Source organism: Urtica dioica, chromosome 7, assembly GCF_054948205.1.
Source record: "Urtica dioica subsp. dioica isolate 48M chromosome 7, U.dioica_male_clone48M_v1_H2, whole genome shotgun sequence".
NCBI classification, from domain to species: domain Eukaryota; kingdom Viridiplantae; phylum Streptophyta; class Magnoliopsida; order Rosales; family Urticaceae; genus Urtica; species Urtica dioica.
The window spans coordinates 162,031-181,705 of NC_142762.1; the positions used below are offsets into that span (position 1 = coordinate 162,031).

The 19,675-nt window shown below is 42.4% G+C and overlaps 2 protein-coding genes across 2 annotated transcripts; both read right to left on the reverse strand.

Annotated features, from left to right (window-relative positions):
* Positions 1-856: 856 nt before the first annotated feature.
* On the reverse strand, positions 857-1,473 carry MAPR2 (membrane-associated progesterone binding protein 2). The gene has a single exon (XM_089618596.1). The coding sequence runs from the start codon at positions 1,381-1,383 to the stop codon at positions 1,084-1,086; it is 300 nt and encodes a 99-aa protein (XP_089474722.1). The 5' UTR covers positions 1,384-1,473; the 3' UTR covers positions 857-1,083.
* A 3,263-nt stretch (positions 1,474-4,736) lies between these two features.
* On the reverse strand, positions 4,737-6,854 carry LOC149390046 (ER membrane protein complex subunit-like protein). Its single transcript, XM_089621408.1, has 6 exons — positions 6,593-6,854; positions 6,474-6,530; positions 6,251-6,404; positions 6,056-6,153; positions 5,866-5,931; positions 4,737-5,355 (listed from the first exon to the last, which is right to left on the reverse strand). Exons 1-6 carry the CDS (start codon positions 6,722-6,724, stop codon positions 5,317-5,319), a joined length of 546 nt encoding a protein of 181 aa, XP_089477534.1. The 5' UTR covers positions 6,725-6,854; the 3' UTR covers positions 4,737-5,316.
* Between the last annotated feature and the right edge of the window lie 12,821 nt (positions 6,855-19,675).

The following is a 19,675-nucleotide window of genomic DNA, read 5'->3' on the forward strand; positions in this document are numbered from 1 at the left end:
AGAATTTGGTGACTCGATCGTCTTGTTTAAATTTTTGTTCGAAATGCTTGCCTAGGAGACTGTAAGATTCGAAGCTTATGCTTGGGGATTTTAGTCATGATTACTTGGTGTGATTTATGTTTTTTTATACAAGATGTGTGGTTATCATTTTCACCCCAATATATATGTCTCGGGTTTTATGAAACCTTTGTTAGTAGCTAGATTGGCCGCTAAAGCGAGAGTTACTTCAAAACACTATAGCTCATCCAACCTTTTACGAGGCGAAATTGAGTACATGTTGATCTAGTAGAGATGATATAGGCATTATGATGAGTTTTTTCTACCCAAAGAGCCACCATGAACAAAATTATCCATTAGAACATTGCACATAAAGCCAAACACATAATTTCTCAAACACATCATCGCGAGTCATTTCCAAGTTTTTATACTAGTATTAGAGGGAGCATCCAAGTCAATAAAAGAAAATGTGAAAAATTGTTGAACACTTGTTTTATTACAGTGTTTAAACAAATCGATAATTTTTGGAATGACGTTTTTGAGGGGTAACTTGGGAGAGGTCTAATGCTAGAGCGAGGTTTTGTGAAGTTTGAGTGTTTGATGAGAAATGAGTCGCAATGCTTTCTAGATTGATTTTAGTCACTGAAATTTCATATCTTACTGTAACTCCAACTTGACATTACAAGCTGCAAAACTTATGGATGAAGAGAGAATGATATGTGTAAATTAATGGTGACCAATGGAAAAGAGTGTGGTTATGTGTATGTTGAGCCCAAATTCACAGAAATTTGACATTAGAAATTTTCTTGAGAGCTAAGAAGTTGCAAAGCTAAGTATCCAAGAGTTCGCAAGCCACGAGTTCAATTCGTTGCATACTTATTTAATTGTTGGTTCAGATTTTCGATATACCACAAAATGACATATAACGAACGATTATTACACAGTATTTTTATTGTATGGAGAAACCCAAAGTTTGCGAAGGATTTGACAGAGCAGAGAGAAGACGAAGAGCGAGAAATACATAAAATTTACAGGATGATTAATATTGAAAACAGTGATATTGATGCGAGAAAGGAGAGAGGTGAGTCAAGCGAGACGACCTACGACGGAGTATTTGGCCTCGAACTTCTTCTCCCAGTCGTTGAGGACGCCGATCTCCTTGTCGGAGAGGCCGTGGAGGGAGGCAGAGATGTCGTCGTCGCTCTTGCTCATCTTGGCCAAGGCTCGGCTGGCGTCCTTGCCGGCGAACATGCAGTAGGATCCGCCGGGGCCGTAGAACGACTTCCCGGAGGTGACATCGAAGATCCGCCCCTTCACCGCCACGTAGATCGGCTTCGACGGGTCGCTCCCGTTGTACTCCACCAGCTCTTGCGCCGTCAGTTCCATTCTTCCTCTCTCCTTCTCTCTTCTTGTCCTTATTATGTATTTGCGTGGCTATCCCTCTTTCACCTCTCAAATGGATAAGGCTCCACTCAGTGGGGCTGACATGCCTTTTTAATCACGGGCTTCGGAACTCCACGTCCCACCGGCCCAAAATCTGAGGTTGACCGGCCCAAAATAGATAAGTAATAGCTTTTGGGATTATTCCTATTCTATGATCTCCGCAATGATTTTGGACCAAAATCAAATAAGTTCAATTTAATCCTAAACTATGACTATCTATTTTCTTTAAGTACAAAAATACCCTCAATAACTCACTGTGACTTTTTATTGACATTAATACAAATAAGTTCCAATGTTTATTGACATTAATTTAAAAAAAAAAAAAAAGACCAAACAAAATCCATAACAACTCAGTTACACACGGCAAAAAAAAAAAAAAAAAACAGCATACACGGTCAAGTCTCACGGCCAAGTCCGCCGGAACAGCCCGCCATGGATTCCGCGTAGAATTTCTGTGGTTTTTAAAGTTAAAAAATCAAAGAAAAAACGATTCTCGGGATTCTGGATAATTTTGAAAAGTTTCTGAATATTTCTGGGTTTTCGTTGAAGATTTATTGACGTTGATGTCAATAAAAATGCATATTTATTGACATCAATGTCAATAAATCTTCAAATGAATTTTCCAGAATCGTTGAAGATAAATCTTCAACGAAAACCCAGAAACGTTGAAGATTTATTGACATTAATGTCAATAAAAATGCATATTTATTGACATTAATGTCAATAAATCTTCAACGTTTCTGGGTTTTCGTTGAAGATTTGATTTTGGATAATTTTGAAAAGTTTCTGAAAATTTCTGGGTTTTCGTTGAAGATTTATTTACATTAATGTCAATAAAAATGCATATTTATTGACATCAATGTCAATAAATCTTCAACGAAAACCCAGAAATTTTCAGATTTTTCTTACCCAATTCCTGTGAAATTCACTATCCTCGGCGGGTTCTCTTCCTTTCCCGGCGTTCGCTTCCCGGTCGGTCTCCACGGCGACGCGCGGCGTTCTCGTCTCCTCGGTGGGTTCTCTTCCTCTTCCTCCGCGAGCTCAACTCCGTCTCACTCTCACTCTCTCTCTCCCGAATTCTCGTTCTTCTTCTTCCTCGCTCAACTCGGCGACAAACCACGAGAACCCCAAACTAATTTTAGGGGTTTGAAACCCCCGTGATAAGCCTCGACGGAGTTCTTCTTCTTTTGGACGCAAGAGAGAGAGAGAGAGAGAGAGAGAGAGAGAGAGAGAGAGAGAGAGAGAGAGATTTTGAACGAAGAAGAAGAAGAAAAGAAACGCAGAAGAAGAAAAGAAATAAAGGATAAAAAAAGCAATGAGAAAAAATTGAAAGAAATAAAAGGATAAAAACGTAATTGTGTAAAAAAGCAAGTCATGTTTTTGGATTAAATTAGAGATATTGGATTTTGGTCCAAAACTATTGTGAAAGTCATAGTTTAGGAATAATCCCTTGTCTCCAAAGCTTTGCCAACCCCAAAAGTCGAACTTGACTACCATCTTGGGATTATTCCTATTCTATGACCTCCACAATGATTTTGGACCAAAATCAAATAAGTTCAATTTAATCCTAAACTATGACTATCTATTTTCTTTAAGTACAAAAATACCCTCAATAACTCACTGTGACTTTTTATTGACATTAATACAAATAAGTTCCAATGTTTATTGACATTAATTTAAATAAATAAAAAAGAAGACCAAACAAAATCCATAACAACTCAGTTACACACGGAAAAAAAAAAAACAGCATACACGGTCAAGTCTCACGGCCAAGTCCAAAACACGTCCAAAAATCAGCAAATCCATGGTAAATTCATCCAAAATTCGAAAACAGCCCAAATCAACAATCCCAAGCATAATTCCAAACACAAAATCGACTCACAATATCAACAATTCTCAAGATTATCAAAACCCCCAATTTCTAATGAACATACCCTGATTTTTCGGCCAAAATAATCAAAATAATCTCCGACGCTGAAGCTCCTGGGAACGACGGTCATGGCCGCCGAAGAGCAGCCCATGGCCATCCCGGCTACGGCGACCTCGAAGTGTCCGCCGGAACAGCCCGCCATGGATTCCGCGTAGAATTTCTGTGGTTTTTAAAGTTAAAAAATCAAAGAAAAAACGATTCTCGGGATTCTGGATAATTTTGAAAAGTTTCTGAATATTTCTGGGTTTTCGTTGAAGATTTATTGACGTTGATGTCAATAAAAATGCATATTTATTGACATCAATGTCAATAAATCTTCAAATGAATTTCCAGAATCGTTGAAGATAAATCTTCAACGAAAACCCAGAAACGTTGAAGATTTATTGACATTAATGTCAATAAAATGCATATTTATTGACATTAATGTCAATAAATCTTCAACGTTTCTGGGTTTTCGTTGAAGATTTGATTCTGGATAATTTTGAAAAGTTTCTGAAAATTTCTGGGTTTTCGTTGAAGATTTATTTACATTAATGTCAATAAAAATGCATATTTATTGACATCGATGTCAATAAATCTTCAACGAAAACCCAGAAATTTTCAGATTTTTCTTACCCAATTCCTGTGAAATTCACTATCCTCGGTGGGTTCTCTTCCTTTCTCGGCGTTCGCTTCCCGGTCGGTCTCCACGGCGACACGCGGCGTTCTCGTCTCCTCGGTGGGTTCTATTCCTCTTCCTCCACGAGCTCAACTCCGTCTCACTCTCACTCTCTCTCTCTCTCTCTCCCGAATTCTCGTTCTTCTTCTTCCTCGCTCAACTCGGCGACAAACCACGAGAACCCCAAACTAATTTTAGGGGTTTGAAACCCCCGTGATAAGCCTCGACGGAGTTCTTCTTCTTTTGGACGCAAGAGAGAGAGAGAGAGAGAGAGAGAGGGATTTTGAACGAAGAAGAAGAAGAAAAGAAACGCAGAAGAAGAAAAGAAATAAAAGATAAAAAAAGCAATGAGAAAAAATTGAAAGAAATAAAAGGATAAAAACGTAATTGTGTAAAAAAGCAAGTCATGTTTTTGGATTAAATTAGAGATATTGGATTTTGGTCCAAAACTATTGTGAAAGTCATAGTTTAGGAATAATCCCTACCATCTTTGCTCCTTCAATCCTCCAATCGCTAAGGGCATCACCTCATGGCACCCAGATCATCTCCTATATTCGCATCCAACTTACGGAAGTTGGTGGCATCTCTAGTCCCCGCGAGGGTAATAAATTGGCTTATACTCTAACTAGATCATCGTCTTGTACACATTTAAAATGAAATGTACTCTTTGTGGGCATCTATTAAATTTCAAGTTAAAAAGGTAGGGTCGATGCTCCCATTTCGCTCATACCTTATTAACAAAGGTCAAAACTCAAAAGCAACATCCTGAGAGATGTTAAAATAGCAAAGACGAGAACAATTAACAAACCGACATCAAAACATATCACAGTTACTACCCGAGAATGCTCAAATGTGTGACTGCAAGATAGCACACTATGTGCAATGTTCACAAGATTTGATGACTAATCCAACATTAAATACAGCTTGAGACGCTTTCTATTCAAACAAACTTCAGCTTATCAACTTTCCTTGAATCAACTTTTCTTGCCTCACGAAAACAAACTTGTCAAATTACCATGGGAATCATCTACCAGCTATAATTTGAAATTGGTTCTCGTTGCCAAGTTTGATCAAAAAAATAAAAAATAAAAAAACTAGTCTTTTACTCGACGAAATGAGCTTTATATCATTCATGCATTTCTAGAAACAAGGAATATAGTGTGGCGCGCGGTCCGTGATTTGTGACGAGCCATAGGCTAGTTAAGAGTGCAAAATTCACTTCTAGAATACTCAAGCCCGTCTACTTTAATCAGTCCAGAAACTTAAACTCTGAGAGATTAACATATCATCAATACAAAGGAATACCACCGCCAGAATACTCGATTTCCTGAAAACCAGATTGAAATATAATTAGATGCCACTGATAATTTTCTATAAGCATATATACTACACATTGCAATGCAAATCCATGGGAAATAAAACTTGGTTGCATTGCGCAACAGACCTATCCATGTGAACTGGAACAGAAAGCTGACGAACAGCTGTGTTCTATTATTAGGTAGAGAAATCACTCAGTGTATATAAATTATCAACCCTGTAAACCGATATTCTGAATGACAACTTAGTTTTGTATTGCATTTTCATACTTGCCCTCACTATATATTTCAAATGTTTCTGTTCTTAGGCTTTGGTTGACAAAAATTGATTAATAAACACATCTCCTTTAATCTCAATTATATTTGGGAAATGCATAACTTGGCTCTAACTCAATTTTATAAGAAAAGAAGAAAAGGACTAATAGCAAACAGAAAATCAACCCGAATAGCAAAAGAGAGTCATCATAAATCAAGAGTAGGCAAAACGCTATATCATCAAGAAAAAGGAGAAAGAAACGTACCGAAGCAGGAGGCAATGATGAGACCCAATCGGAAGCGTGCGTAGGAAGCAACCCCAAGGTGTTAAGCTGACACGAAGAAAACGCAAAACATGTTCAAGTAAAAATCATATTTTCAAGAAAGAGATGCAATTACAAAAAAGAAATTGATTAGAAGATAAAATAGACAAGATTGGGACGGGGAAGCACTGACCTTCCAAACACCGAGTGCAAGACCACCCAAGTTAAGGGCAATGAAGACCAGCTTAGAGGCCAGAAGATCTACTCTGCTGTCTTTATACGGCTCGAAAACTGCAATAAATGAAAGAGAACTTTAACCATTTAGCCCTTCCTAGGCGTTATTGAACAAAAGGTGTCGGAAACAATATGTAAATTTGGGAAATCTGACCCTTGCCCACGCCCTGCAAGGCGCTCAAGGGCTGCCAAAGAGCGGAAAAAGTAATCCCAATGCTGAAGAGATGCACGGTGCTCCCCGCCATCCACATCATGAAGCCCATCATCATCAGGTTCTTCATCGGGGCTTGAGCCACTTCCCACGCTTTCTGTGGAGTAATCGAGCATTAAGTTAGCCCTAGGATTTCGATTTGATTTGGATGGATCGAAAAGAATACCTGAGCTTTCCAAACAGCTTCGGCGTCCCTCTGCTGGCGGCTCACGGCTGCATCGTCCTGAAGAGACCTCGAAATAAGGATCGATCTGGAAGAGAGGAGAGTTGTTGGAAGAAACGAACCTGGTCGGGAGGGGATCGAGAGAAGCCAGGAGGATCGGCAACGTCGCGACACGAAGGAGAAGAAGACAAGTCCGTAAAGTCAACGGCCCATCTCCGACCACCACTCATCACTGCCTTTCCCTTCTCACCCATCTTTCGCTCCTCAAATCTCACAACCACAAAACCCGTCCCAGTATCTATTCGCCTTTCGCTTTTTATGCTCTCTTCACTTTCTCGTTTTAAGAAATACCTAAGATGAGTTAATAAAACAGAATCCTATATTTCAGTTATCAAGAAATGAAGTCATGAATACTTAATATTTTCGGAAACATACATTTATATATTTTTTATTACAAAAATATCTAATATTTTTTAATGAGAATATTAATTTTTGGTTCATCATTGCAAATTTGACCATTAACTTTAACAAACTCCGGCAACATCGATCGTCGACCATGGAAAAGCGGTTTGGAGTCCAATTTGGGCTATTAATCTCTCCACTCCGAGCTCCGAATGAGGACGCCGCCGAGAACACGCAGTTCCTCTCTTCCGCGCTTGTTGTGGTTGTCCCCTTGCCAAGATCGAGAGGGATGAAGACCTAAAGCTGGGTGGTCGCCGTAAGAAGAAGTGAGTTCAATTTCTCTCCTTGGAATACTCTATTTTCTTTTCGTTATTGAAATTTTGTTTAGACAGAAGAAAGATATCGCACACAATGTAGAGTTAGTGTGTTCGACTACTTGTTCTGACTCAGGCGATGAATAATAAATAATTGTTGTGTTAAAGAAATGACACAAAGAATGGTAACATAGTTCGATGCAACGTCACCTACTCCGAGGGGCTCTTAGCCCAGTGGAAAGGAATTCACTAAGACTTACATGAACAACACCGGACTCAAAGTCATTTTACTATTACTACATTTGAATACCTAAACAGGGCTCCCCTGAATTTGAGTCCCCTCTCAATTCCACTCTTCAAACACACTCTCGGCGTTTGGTCGCCTTCAATATCAATGCACGTGAGGACTTCAATCACGCAATCACAAACCTAAACTTTCTCAAACACTCAGATCTCTGGAAAAGTGTCCACGACCGGGTGGTCTCCCGGTCGGCGCAATGGGTGACTGGATCTCCTTCGGTCGACTAGATCTCCACCGGCTGGCCTTCGGCGGCCAACCTAGTGGGCGAGGATCGGTCCTGGTGGTCGGCCGATCACCATAAAAGGGGAGATGTACCTAGGATTGGAGGCGACGTACCGGGGAGCTCGCACGCGCACAGATCTAGACCGCCCAGAGGATCAATGCCGCCAAGAGGTTGGCCAGACAGTCCGCCCGAGTCTGTCAAGGGTGACCCAGTCGACGGCGCGCCCGAAAGATTGGCCGCGCTGGTCTCGCCCAGCCCGGAGGGGCTTCGTCGGTCGCTGGAATCGGCTGGGCGGGTGGCTGTTTGGCCGCTTGTCACCACGCGCACCGTTGGGATGTCGCCAACGCCATCAATGAGCCATCCTTCGACAACATTAAAGTCTTCCTCTCTAAACTCCATTGTCGGTGATCGGGACACGCCGAAGCCTAATGCGGGAGAGAATTTGGAGAAGGAAAAGAATAAATTTGGAAAATAGATGGATGGTTCCACACATCCTCCATATTTGTACAAGGAGTAGCGAGGAGTGACAGATAATCATCAACGTGGTCATCACACGTGGACCTACCAAGGATGAATGTGTCAAAAGGATCCATGGACACGTGGCAAGCGCGAAGGGACTTGGACAAAAAAATGTTAATGATGGTGACGACGCACGCACGCAATATCAAAAATACCTCTCTGGTGACGCCTAGGGCTTTCTCGGGAAGCGTGCGCACCGTAGGAATTCACCGTGATCGGGTCTTCTTGAGTTTTCACTCGACCTACGCCCGACAGAAAACTCGGAGGTTAATGTTATCTGTCGATTCCGGGCCTTCGACTTAAGGGTCAAATCTATCTAAAGTGAGCCCGCTCGAAAGGACCCCGACCAAGCAGAGACTTGCCATGAGCCCCCTGGCGACGCGGCCGGCCAAACACCCGCGCGTTGGACCGATCGATCATGGCCGGGCGGCCGGGCACGGGACCGTCCGGACACAGTCGGACGGTGCATCAAGGAGCCATCCGGACATGGCCAGACGGCTAGACAAGAGACCGACCGGTCATGGGCGGACGGCTGGACAGAAGACCAGCTGGCCATGGCCGGACGGCTGGACAAAGGACCGGACGATCATGGCCGGACGGCTGGGCAGAGGACCGGTCGATAATGGGCGAACGGTCATGCTAGTGACCCGACCGGCTAGCTTCCTCGCCTGTGCGCTCGACGCTTCGTCTATAAATAGAGACCCCGTCTCTATTTAAATGGCAATATGAATTTGAGCTCTGAAACGTTGTCGAACCTCTGAGTCACTCGTTTCACTCATCTTTGGCCTCTAAACCCCTAAACACCTTTCTTACACTTTAATCCTTCTAATGTTGAGCGTCGGAGAGGTAAACGGAGGCAACCCTTCTGTTTCCCCTTTCTAGTTCACTCGTCCTTCTCTTTTCAGGATCTCTTGGAGGACGTGGAATGCCATTTATAGCTAGGGACGAACTCGGGATACCGAGTTCGGGACGCTCAAGCTCGAACACGACTACTTGGTCCGGCCTTGGGTTAAACCATTTGGAGTTTCTAAATCGTTGTCCGAAAATGAGTTACAACATTTAACAATCATTCATGTTTATTTTATCATCTTCAGTTGGCAATAACAATCTCCCACTTTGACCAAAGAAGATAAGACAGTTTCTGTCACGACCCGCGAGCCTTAGCTCGCCCACGAGCCACAGCAGAGATCTTCGTATCTTACTTATCATAAAATAAAATTAATAAAAACCGTGGTGGAAGTGCTTCCGGAAAACATTTCTATAAAAACTTTTAAAATATTTACATAAGTATCTCAAAATACGGGAAAATTTTTCTTTTTTCTTACAACATACTATTTAAAACTTTTACAAACAAAAGACTCGACTTTTAAAAATAAAACAGACCAATTCATAAATGGACTTAAGCAACTCACAAACCTTGGTCTCTTGACCTTCTTCCACGAAACCGTCTGGTTGAGCCATATAAACGCGCTCGTCAAGATTGACATTCAAGAAGGGAGTCTTGACACATCCATTTGCCAGATCTCATAATCGAGAGCTGCAACTATGGATAGAATATGCGGATGGATCTAAGCATTGCGACTGTAGAGAAGGTTTCTTCATAGTCAATCCCTTCTTGTTGGGTATAACCCTTAGCCACAAGTCGTGCTTTGAACGTCTCGACGTTCCCATCCGGACCCTTTTTTTTCTTGTATATCCACTTACACCCTACGAGTTTAATCCCTTCAGGAAGGTCTACAAGTTTCCAGACTTTGTTGACATACATCGAATTCATTTCAACTTTCATGGCGTCAAGCCAAATGTTTGATTCAGAACAAGCCATCGCTTGGCTATATGAAACAAGATCATCCATGTCAAAGACGGCTACGAGAGTGTCTCCATAAGACATGTACCTGTCAGGCTTTTGAGAAGCCCTCTCACTACGTCGAAGTACTACTTGACGAGGTTCTGATGATTTAGGTTGTGTTTCAGTTGGGGTAGGAACAGTTCTTACAGAAGAGGTAGAAGTTTCCTCACCCAACTTTTCTTCAAGCACAATCTTGCTTCTAGGTTTTACATCTTTCATAAAGTCCTCCTCAAGGAAACGAGCATTCATGCTAACGAAAGTCTTATCGTCCTCGGGACTATAGAATGTGAAACCTTTGCTTTCCTTTGGATATCCAAGGAACAAACACAATTCTGACCTACTAGCCAACTTGCTAGTCTTTTGCCTCAGCACGTGTGCAGGGCAACCCCAAATTTTGATGCGGCCAAGTTCATTTATTCACATTCCAAGGAACAAAGCATGAGATGATATACATTGTATTTTAGCAATCTTGTACATGAATTCCATATCTATGAGATCTTCACAAAGTTACTCATGACATCTTCATAACTTAGTACTTCACCAATAGGTCATGTTCAGAATCAAATAGAGAATCCGAACTCTGACTTTCTCAAATGAGAATACGTAAGCTATGAAATGACATGTCTCATTTCAGGATTGAGGTAAGCATGATGCAATTTATACCTAGTGACTTCGAGAGATAAGAGGTTGAATGGTTTGTTCTTATTCTGTCTCTAGAAGTGAACTGGTGAATTCAGTACCTTCAGAAGATACCTAGAAGAACTATAGAGTCTCCAACTCTCAATGTCTCATAACCAGACATCATAGATTCTTCTAACAATCGTACTGAGATCAATAGTCTTTTGATCCTTAGATTGTGAATGTGCAGTTTTAAGCAAACCATGAAGAGTTTGTTCGTGCAAATCTACATTTGTCTCTTCATGTGTTGTTAGGTTTGTTTAAGGACTATAGACTATAGATTATCATAAAGCTTCAAACAGACAAGGAAGAATGAATGAACGTTTCAACTTTTATTAATAAATAAGCAGTTACAAGCAAGAGTCTTCGTAAGACTATATTACATCAAATATACATTAATAGAGACTATAACTCTTCTTGTGGGCACCATTGACAACACTTTTGGGCCTTGAGGATTGAATTTCATTTTATGGAATTTTATATTAAAATTCTACATGGGCTTTTCTTGTATTATCATGAACAAATAAAGAAACATCTAGAAGCTTGTTCTAGATGCTCAAAAAGGCCATCATCAAGGAAAAGAGAAAACTATTGTGTGCATTGATATATGAAGATACTTGCCAAAAGGAAAAAAAAAAAAAAAGAGAAAACAAATTTATAGCATGATGCTATGATAGTGGACGACCAAGCTAAGGAAAATGGAAACTAATTTCCAACCTTGGTATTATGATAGGAAAGGGAAATAAAGATTATGCTCATGAATATGTGATACTCAATAGAAAAGAGGAAACTACCTTTTCAAGGCAATCATTTCTCCTATAAATACCACACCTCATTCACAATGCTGATCAATACAAGTTTTTGAGATAGAGAGATTCTCTCTCTCTCTCTCTCTCTCTCTCTCTCTCTCTCTCTCTCTCTCTCTCTCTCTCTCTTCTTCTTCTTCTTCTTCTTCTTCTTGCTCTTTTGTTTTGGAACCTAGGTCCTCATTAGACCTAGCTTTTGTATTAGCTCTTTGGCTCTAAGACTAGTTCTTGAGTCATTGTGTTTAATAGTGCCCACACACTAAATCCTTTCTAAACTCGAAGACTCTAGTGTTAGAAACTATCGTGGTTACTCGGTTTCAAGAAGACACGAATGAGACAAGCGAAGTGGAGAGACGAGCGATTCAACCTTTCCAAAGGCTTCTCAACGCTCAAGCTTCTAACGAGGTTGGTACCGAGTGAAAACTCTTTATAGTTATTAATTTTAAATTATATGTTCTTGCACTTTGTCTAGGTAGTAAAATTGTTTTTTATGTTTAAAGAATTTTTATATTCCGCCGCTTGCTAGACGCGATAAATTATTCTTAATCCTAGTTCTATTCTTCAATCACGCAATCACAAACCCAAACTTTCTCAAACACTCAGATCTCTGGAAATGTGTTTAGAGATTTACACCACACGAATAAAACGATTAGCTTCTTAGTCAGTCACTCTTGCACGTCTAAGAACCCTAAAAGTTTGATGTCACTAGGACAAACAACGTCATCCGGTGCGACGATTGTCGCACCAAATACCTCATATGTCACACCTAATAGTTTATTAGGTGCGACAAAGTCGCACCGAATATGCCGTCGCTAAAGGCATTAGGTGCGACATGTCGCACCTAATAGTCATACCTTTAGGTGCGACATATCAGGTGCGACAATGTCGCACCTACTATGTTTTTTAAATTAAAAAAAAATTACAAAATCAGAAATAGAATATTGTTCGATCCAGGCGGCGGGGCGGGGGCTGGTCCAGGCGGCGGTGGGGTGGGGCGGGGGGCTGGTCCAGGCGGCGGTGGGGCGGGGCGGGGGGCTGGTCCAGGCGGCGGTAGGGCGGGCGGGCAGGGGGCTGGTCCAGGCGGCGGTGCGGGGCTGATCCAGGCGGCGGGGCGGGGCGGGGCTGGTCCAGGCGGCGGCGGGGCAGGCTGGGAGAGACAGACAGAGTGAGAGATGGCCGGTGAGACAGATAGAGAGAGAAATAGAGGGGGACGTATCAGGAAGGTCCGGCAGCGGCGGAGCGGAGAGGGACGGCGGCGAGGACTGGCTGAGAGAGAGAGAGACAGTGTGAGATGGTGAGAGACGGCCGGTGAGACAGAGAGAGAGAGAGATTGGGACGTACCAAGATGGGCCGGCAGCGGCGGAGCGGGGAAGGACGGCGGCGGGGGCTGGCTGAGAGAGAGAGACCTTGTGAGATGAGAGAGAGAGAGTGAGTTAATGTGTGAAAAAGGAGAAACGCAGGGTTTAAAACCCTAAACCTATTGGGTGCGACATTGTCGCACCTAATAATCATATTCGGTGCGACATTGTCGCACCTAATATGAAATCCTAGATCCAAAAAAAATTCGGCGGGATTCGCTGACAAATTTAATTTTAAAACTCATTGGGTGCGACATTTGTCGCACCTAAAGGTATTAGGTGCGACAAATGTCGCACCTAAAGGTATTAGGTGCGACATATTCATATTAGGTGCGACAATGTCGCACCGAATAACACTAAACATTAGCGAAATTTTTAGTTATCCGGATGAGTATCCGGTGCGACATGTCGCACCTAATATGGGTTTAGGTGCGACATGTCGCACCTAATACCCTTCCGCACCCAATATGCTAATTTGTAGTAGTGTGTGTGCGTCAAAGACTACTATAGAGAGGAGCACAGCTTTTATAGTAGTAAAACTAGGCAAGGGGTCGACGACTCGTCGAACAACTCACGGCGGACCGGTCCCGGGTGGGTGTAGCCTCGCCCGGATAGCCCAACACCGGTTGGTCCAGTCCAAACGCCGGCTCGGCCAGATGGTCCCTGCCAGCCGGTCCATGACCGGACGATCACATGCCGGCCGGTCCATGGCCGGATGATCCTCAGCTGGCCGGTCCATGACCGGGTGGTCTCCCAGTCGGCCTAGTGGGCGATTGGATCTCCACCGGCTGGCCCTCGGCGGTCGACCCAGTGGTCAAAGATCGCTCTTAGTGGTTGGTCGATCACCACAAGGAGGGAGACGTACCTGGGATTGGAGGCGGCGTACCGGGGAGCTCGCGCGCACGGATCTGGACCGCCCAGAGGATCAATGCCGCAAAGAGGTTGGCCAGACAGTCCGCCTGAGTCTGTCGAGGGTGACCCAGTCGACGGCGCGCCGGACAGACTAGCCACGCTGGTCTCGCCCAGCCCAGAGGGGCTTCGTCGGTCGCTGGAATCGGCTAGGCGGGCGGCTATTTGGCCGCTCGTCACCACGCGCACCGTTGGGATGTCGCCAATGCCGTCAAGGAGCCATCCTTCGATGACGTTCAAGTATTCCTCTCTAAACTCCATTGTCGTTGACCGGGACACGCCGAAGCCTAATGGTGGGAGAGAATTTGGAGAAGGAAAAGAAGAAATTTGGAAAATAGAAGGATGGTTCCACACGTCTTCCATATTTGTACAAGGAGTAGCGAGGAGTGAGAGATAATCATCAACGTGGTCATCACACGTGGACCCGCCAAAGATGAACGTGTCAAAAGGATCCATGGACGCATGGCGAGCGCGAAAGGACGTGGACAAAAAAAATGTTTAATGATGGTGACGACGCACGCACGCAATATCAAAAATACCTTTCTCGCGACGTCTCGGTCTTTCTCGAGAAGCATGCGCACCGTAGGAATTCATCGTGATCGTGACTTCTTGCCGTGTGTCATAGTTAGCGTCTTGAGTTTCCACTCGACCTATGCCTGAGTGGAAACTTGGAGGCGGCGCACCATAGGAATTCTGGGCCTCCGACTTAAGGGTCGAGTCTATCTAAAGCGAGCCCGCTCGAAAGGACCCCGGCCAACCAGAGACGCGTCACGACCCCCCCGGCGACGCGGTCAGCCAAACGCCCGCGCACTGGACCGTCCGGTCATGGTCGGGCAACCTTGCACGAGACCGTCCGGACACAGCCAGACGGCGCATCGAGGAGCCATTCATACACGGCTGGACGACTGGGCAGGAGACCGGCCAGATGGTTGGACAGAGGACCAGCCGGCCTGGGCCGGACGGCTTGGCAGAGGACCGGTCGGTCATGGTGTAAGATTCCGACTTTTATTTATGTAAATAATAAATAAAAAGTCGACAAAAGGATTTTTGAAATTACTTGAGCATTGAAAATCTTTAGTCCTTGAGAATCACGAGAATAATATTAAGGAATTTCTCGAAGGAACGAGAAAACTATCGGAATGGAAAATTAAGGATATTAAGGTCGATAAGGTTTTAGAATATTTTCACAAATTTAAGAAGGATTGTGGAAGTGAAAATAAATTTTAACGATCTTAACTAGTTTCTACGTTAAAGGATTTCGAAAGAAAATTGCTGGACTAGTTTTCTCGTTATATTTTCCATCTCTCGAGAAAAGAATAAAGTTAAAAGGAATTGTGTGCAACAAGGAAGGACTTAATTGTAATGTCTAAGGGACCCATTGGAAAGAAAACAAGGAAAAGAGGTTAGATGGTAAATAAATGGATAAGCTTTACCTTGCCACATACAACACGCGTGAACCAGGAGAAAAAAAAAAGAAGAGAAGGAAAGGAAAGAAAGAAAAAGAAGAAGAAGAAGAAGAAGAGAACACGGGAGAGAGAGATGGAAAGAGATTGAGGGAGAGCAAGAGAGAGAGAGAGCGAGACGAGGTTGGGCTCGCGAAGAGGAAGCTCGACCGACAGCCATCGAGACCCAAACCCGCGCGCGCTCGGACCGAGAGGAAGAGAGCCACCGCGAGCACACCGAGGACACCGGACCGAGAGAGACACCGGGAAAAGAGGGAGTGAGCGCTGAGGAGACCCAATTTCATGAAGTAAGGTGAGAATTCGTTCTTTCCCTGTTTTGATTTTGAAGTTAGGGTTGGAATTTGGGGGTTTTCGGGTTTGGTATTTTGAAACACTCAATTGATGGCTGGGTAATGATTAGTGAATATTGTTTAGCTTGAATATGTGTTTAATTTCGGTTTTTCATTGAGATGGTGGGGAAACCGAAAATTGGATTTGAATACTTGGGGGTTTTGATGATCTGGAGAATTGTTGATGTGGTGAGTCGATTCTGTGTTTGGAATTATGCTTGGGATTGTTGATTTGGGCTATTTCCGAATTTTGGATGAATTTACCATGGATTTTCTTATCTTTGGACGTGTTCTGGACTTGGCCATGAGTTTTGTTATTGTTGGCCGTGTGTGTATATGTGTGTGTTATTGTTGATATTTGTGGTTCATACGAAGGTTCGGGTTAAATTTGGATTCGTTCTCTCGTTGTTTGTTTTGGCCGTGAATTGAAACCTAGAATCTGAGAAGTTTTAGTGATAGGTTATGAAGTTGACGTTATTTTCTTTCAGATTTGCTAGTTATTAAGTCGAGTTTTGTTGCGAGTTTGTTGTCGAGATGTTAGGCTCGGTTTAGGTGGGCGGCACAGGGCTCGGGGCAGCGGGTTCGGGACGGTGAGGACGCTGTCCGAGGAGTGGCGGAGCTGCTGCGCAAGTGTCGACGAGGCGAGGCCGGACCAAGCCGAGAGTGGGCCGAGTAGGAAAGGCCTTCGCTTTTGGCTCGGAGACTCGCAAAGTCTCGGTTTAGTGTTAACGAGTCGAGAATTCCCGAGTCTTGACTCGAATTGATTACGAACCGTCAATTATGTGTACGAGTCGTTTGATATAAGTTGTTAAGAAAAAATAAATTAGTATGTTATCGTTACTAAACTCGTTGATTATTCAATTAATTATATAGTATCCTTATCTTAATTATGTATAAAAAAATCGAGTTCGACTATAAGCTCGACTCTTTTAATTTGGAAAAAGAATATCAACGAAAAATGTTTTATTTACGCACGAAAATAGAAATAAAAGAACGGTTCGACTACGAACCGAGGGTTCGGTTATTTCATAAATATTTTATTAAATCGAATCAAAGATTATTTATATATGGTTAGATATTTAAAATAAACGACTTGGTTTATTTTAAATGAAAGGTTTTTACGTTATGTACTTCATTTTTCAAATGGTTATAACTTGTCAATAAAAAGAGACAAGTCAAAAATATTTTCTAGAACATATTTGAAAAGTATCGTTTTGAGTTATTTTCATATAACTTCTGTATGCTATAGATTGTTAGTAATAACTTCTTTATACGTTCTTTTTCTCTTAGTTTCGACCCTCGGGAACCTATTCTAAGCAGTGGGCTTTGCCTAGTCAGAAGAATAGGTGGTCGAATAGTGTAGAACGTTCCTTAGCTTAGATTAGAAAAGCGATGTCAAGGCCTTATTTTTAGGCATCGATTATTTTCTGTATCTCTGTTATGTTCTCATGTGTTCTTGATTGCTCGTGTTTGAGACGCTCTAAGTAGCGTGACTAGGAAGACGTTTGAATACGTTCCTTATGAGCTTTCTTTCTAGTAGAAGTATGTACGTCAGTATGTCGAGGGATGAGATACTGAGTACGCTCCATGTTCGATCTTTCTCTTCTATAGATAAGTCCAGATTGCTACAAGGATAGCAGCGAGCGTAAAGATATTACGTGGACGAAGCTACGTGAAGTAAAGAAAGGACTCTTTCTGTTAGAAAAGGATTCGGGATTCGAAAGAATCGTATCCAGGTAAGTAGAAACATTCCAACTGTATCACAAAAACAATGTGTTGTGTGTGTTGCTTATGTGCTTTGCATTTATATGATAGGGTATGTGATGATTGCATTTACTGCATTTGCATTCATGTGCATCTCATTTAAAAATGAGAAAAAGAGTTTTGACGAGAAATGAGGTTTTTTGAAAGAAGGATGTGTGTTGTGGGTCGTCCATGAAAGGTCGGCTAACTCCTAGGATCGGGGAGTTAGCAACAACTTCGCGGGATAGGATCGGTCTCACGAAGGCTCGGGTCATTTGAATAGTTCTGGGAACCTTATGACTTCGAGGAGCGAATCATATGTAGTACTGGGTACCTTATGGTCGCGTCGGACCATTTGAATAGTGCTGGGCACCTTATGGTTGCGACTCCGGGCTGTTTGTATAGTGCTGGGCACCTTACAGCCGCTGCGTTAGTCATACATGTATGTGAGAGAGACCTGAGTGAACTACTTACAACACACACCTTGCGCGCAATTAAGAAGAGATTTAAGAAGAAGAAAAGATGAGAAAAACTTGCTTGAGTTTTTAAAATGAAAATCATATCATATGCATTGTTTCTGCTTACTGGGCGTTAGCTCATTCGTTTTTGTGATACAGGTGAAGGATGTTATTAAAAGATGTTTATACGGTAGCGGGTTGACTGGCGAGCGCTTCCACGTAGACGAGACTTCGTATATGGGCTATTTTGACCTGATGGGCCTAATAAGAAATCGTTTTGAATAATGTTTTGTGAAAATGATTATGTTTTGTGAAGTCTGTCTAAGACCTAGAGGTCAAGTAGATTGTTTCTTTCACTATGTCGTTTATGCATGTAGACTTTAAGTCAATACGATGGTGTTGTGAGTAGATACGAAAGGTTTGTCATGACGTCGTGTCGTTTATGTTTTTTAAAAAAAAAATTCCACGTGTTTTCGTTTAAATAAACGACTCGTCGGGGCGTGACACATGGTCAGATAGTCATGCTAGTGACCCAACCGGCCAGCTTTCTTGCCCGTGCGCTCGACGCTTCGTCTATAAATAGAGACCCCGTCTCTATTTCAATGGTAATCCGAATTTGAGATCTGAAACGTTGTCGAACCTCTGAGTCACTCGGTTCACTCATCTTTGGCCTCTAAACCCCTAAACACATTTCTTCCGCCTCAATCCTCCTAATGTTGAGCGTCGGAGAGGTAAACAGAGGCAACCCCTCTGTTTCCCTTTTGTAGTTCACTCGTCCTTCTCTTTTCAGGATCTCTTGGAGGACGTGGAATGCCATTTACAGCTAGGGACGAACTCGAGACACCGAGTTCAGGACGCAAGCTTGAACGCGACTACTTGGTCTGGCCTTGGGTCGAACCATTTGGAGCTTCTAAATCGTTGTCCGAAAACGAGTGACAACATTTAATAATCATTCATGTTTATTTTATCATCTTCAGTGGGCAATATTCCTTACAATGTCCCACTTTGACCAGAGAAGATAAGGCAGTTTCCTTAGATCATTAACGCTTAGCCATCGTACAATAGACAATTTAGATTTTTTTTTTACTAGGATTGAGATTCCCAACTTTTGAATTCTCACATTAACTTGTATCTTTATCAATTATGTCGATCGATGTATATATCTCATTTAATATTCTTCTAGCACAACTATTGCGTGACTTTCAAGTTATATTGAAAAGTTCGACAATTTTGTTTTGCGACAATTAAGCCGCAGTGTATATTGCCACTAATCCAACGTTCCATGAACATACAAAACATATAGAGATCGATCTCTACTTTGTACGTGGTCATGTGCAGGATGTAGACGTGAAGTTGTTGTCACTAGTTCGCACACATCACCAACTAGCAGACGCATTGACAAAGCCTATTACAGCTCCAGCTTTGAGATCTATTATATCCAAATTGCCTTTAAAGGATATCTTTCATCCACCCTTGAGGGAGAGTATTAGAATTGCAGTCTATAATTCGTGGTTTTGTGATAGTCAGTCTTTCTTGTTATTTATGCAATCTTTGTATGTTGCGTGTTTGTTTTTAGATTATTTAGTGTTTTATGTAGTCAGTTTTATTCCGTGATTTCCTTTCTCTCCCGATTCAAGATTCAATCCGTGAAAAGGAATACTCCTTGCATTTGTAGCCTAACTCATTCTCTCTGAAGAAATGCATTCACAAAATTGACTCGGTCAGTCAGATATTGTGAGTTTTCTGTCACTAATACAAGGCTTCAGTCTAATTTGTGAATTATGCGCGTTCTTGAGTGATAGGATCCATTTTTATGCATAACAATTCGAGTCTCCCAATAAAACTATAGGCTAGTT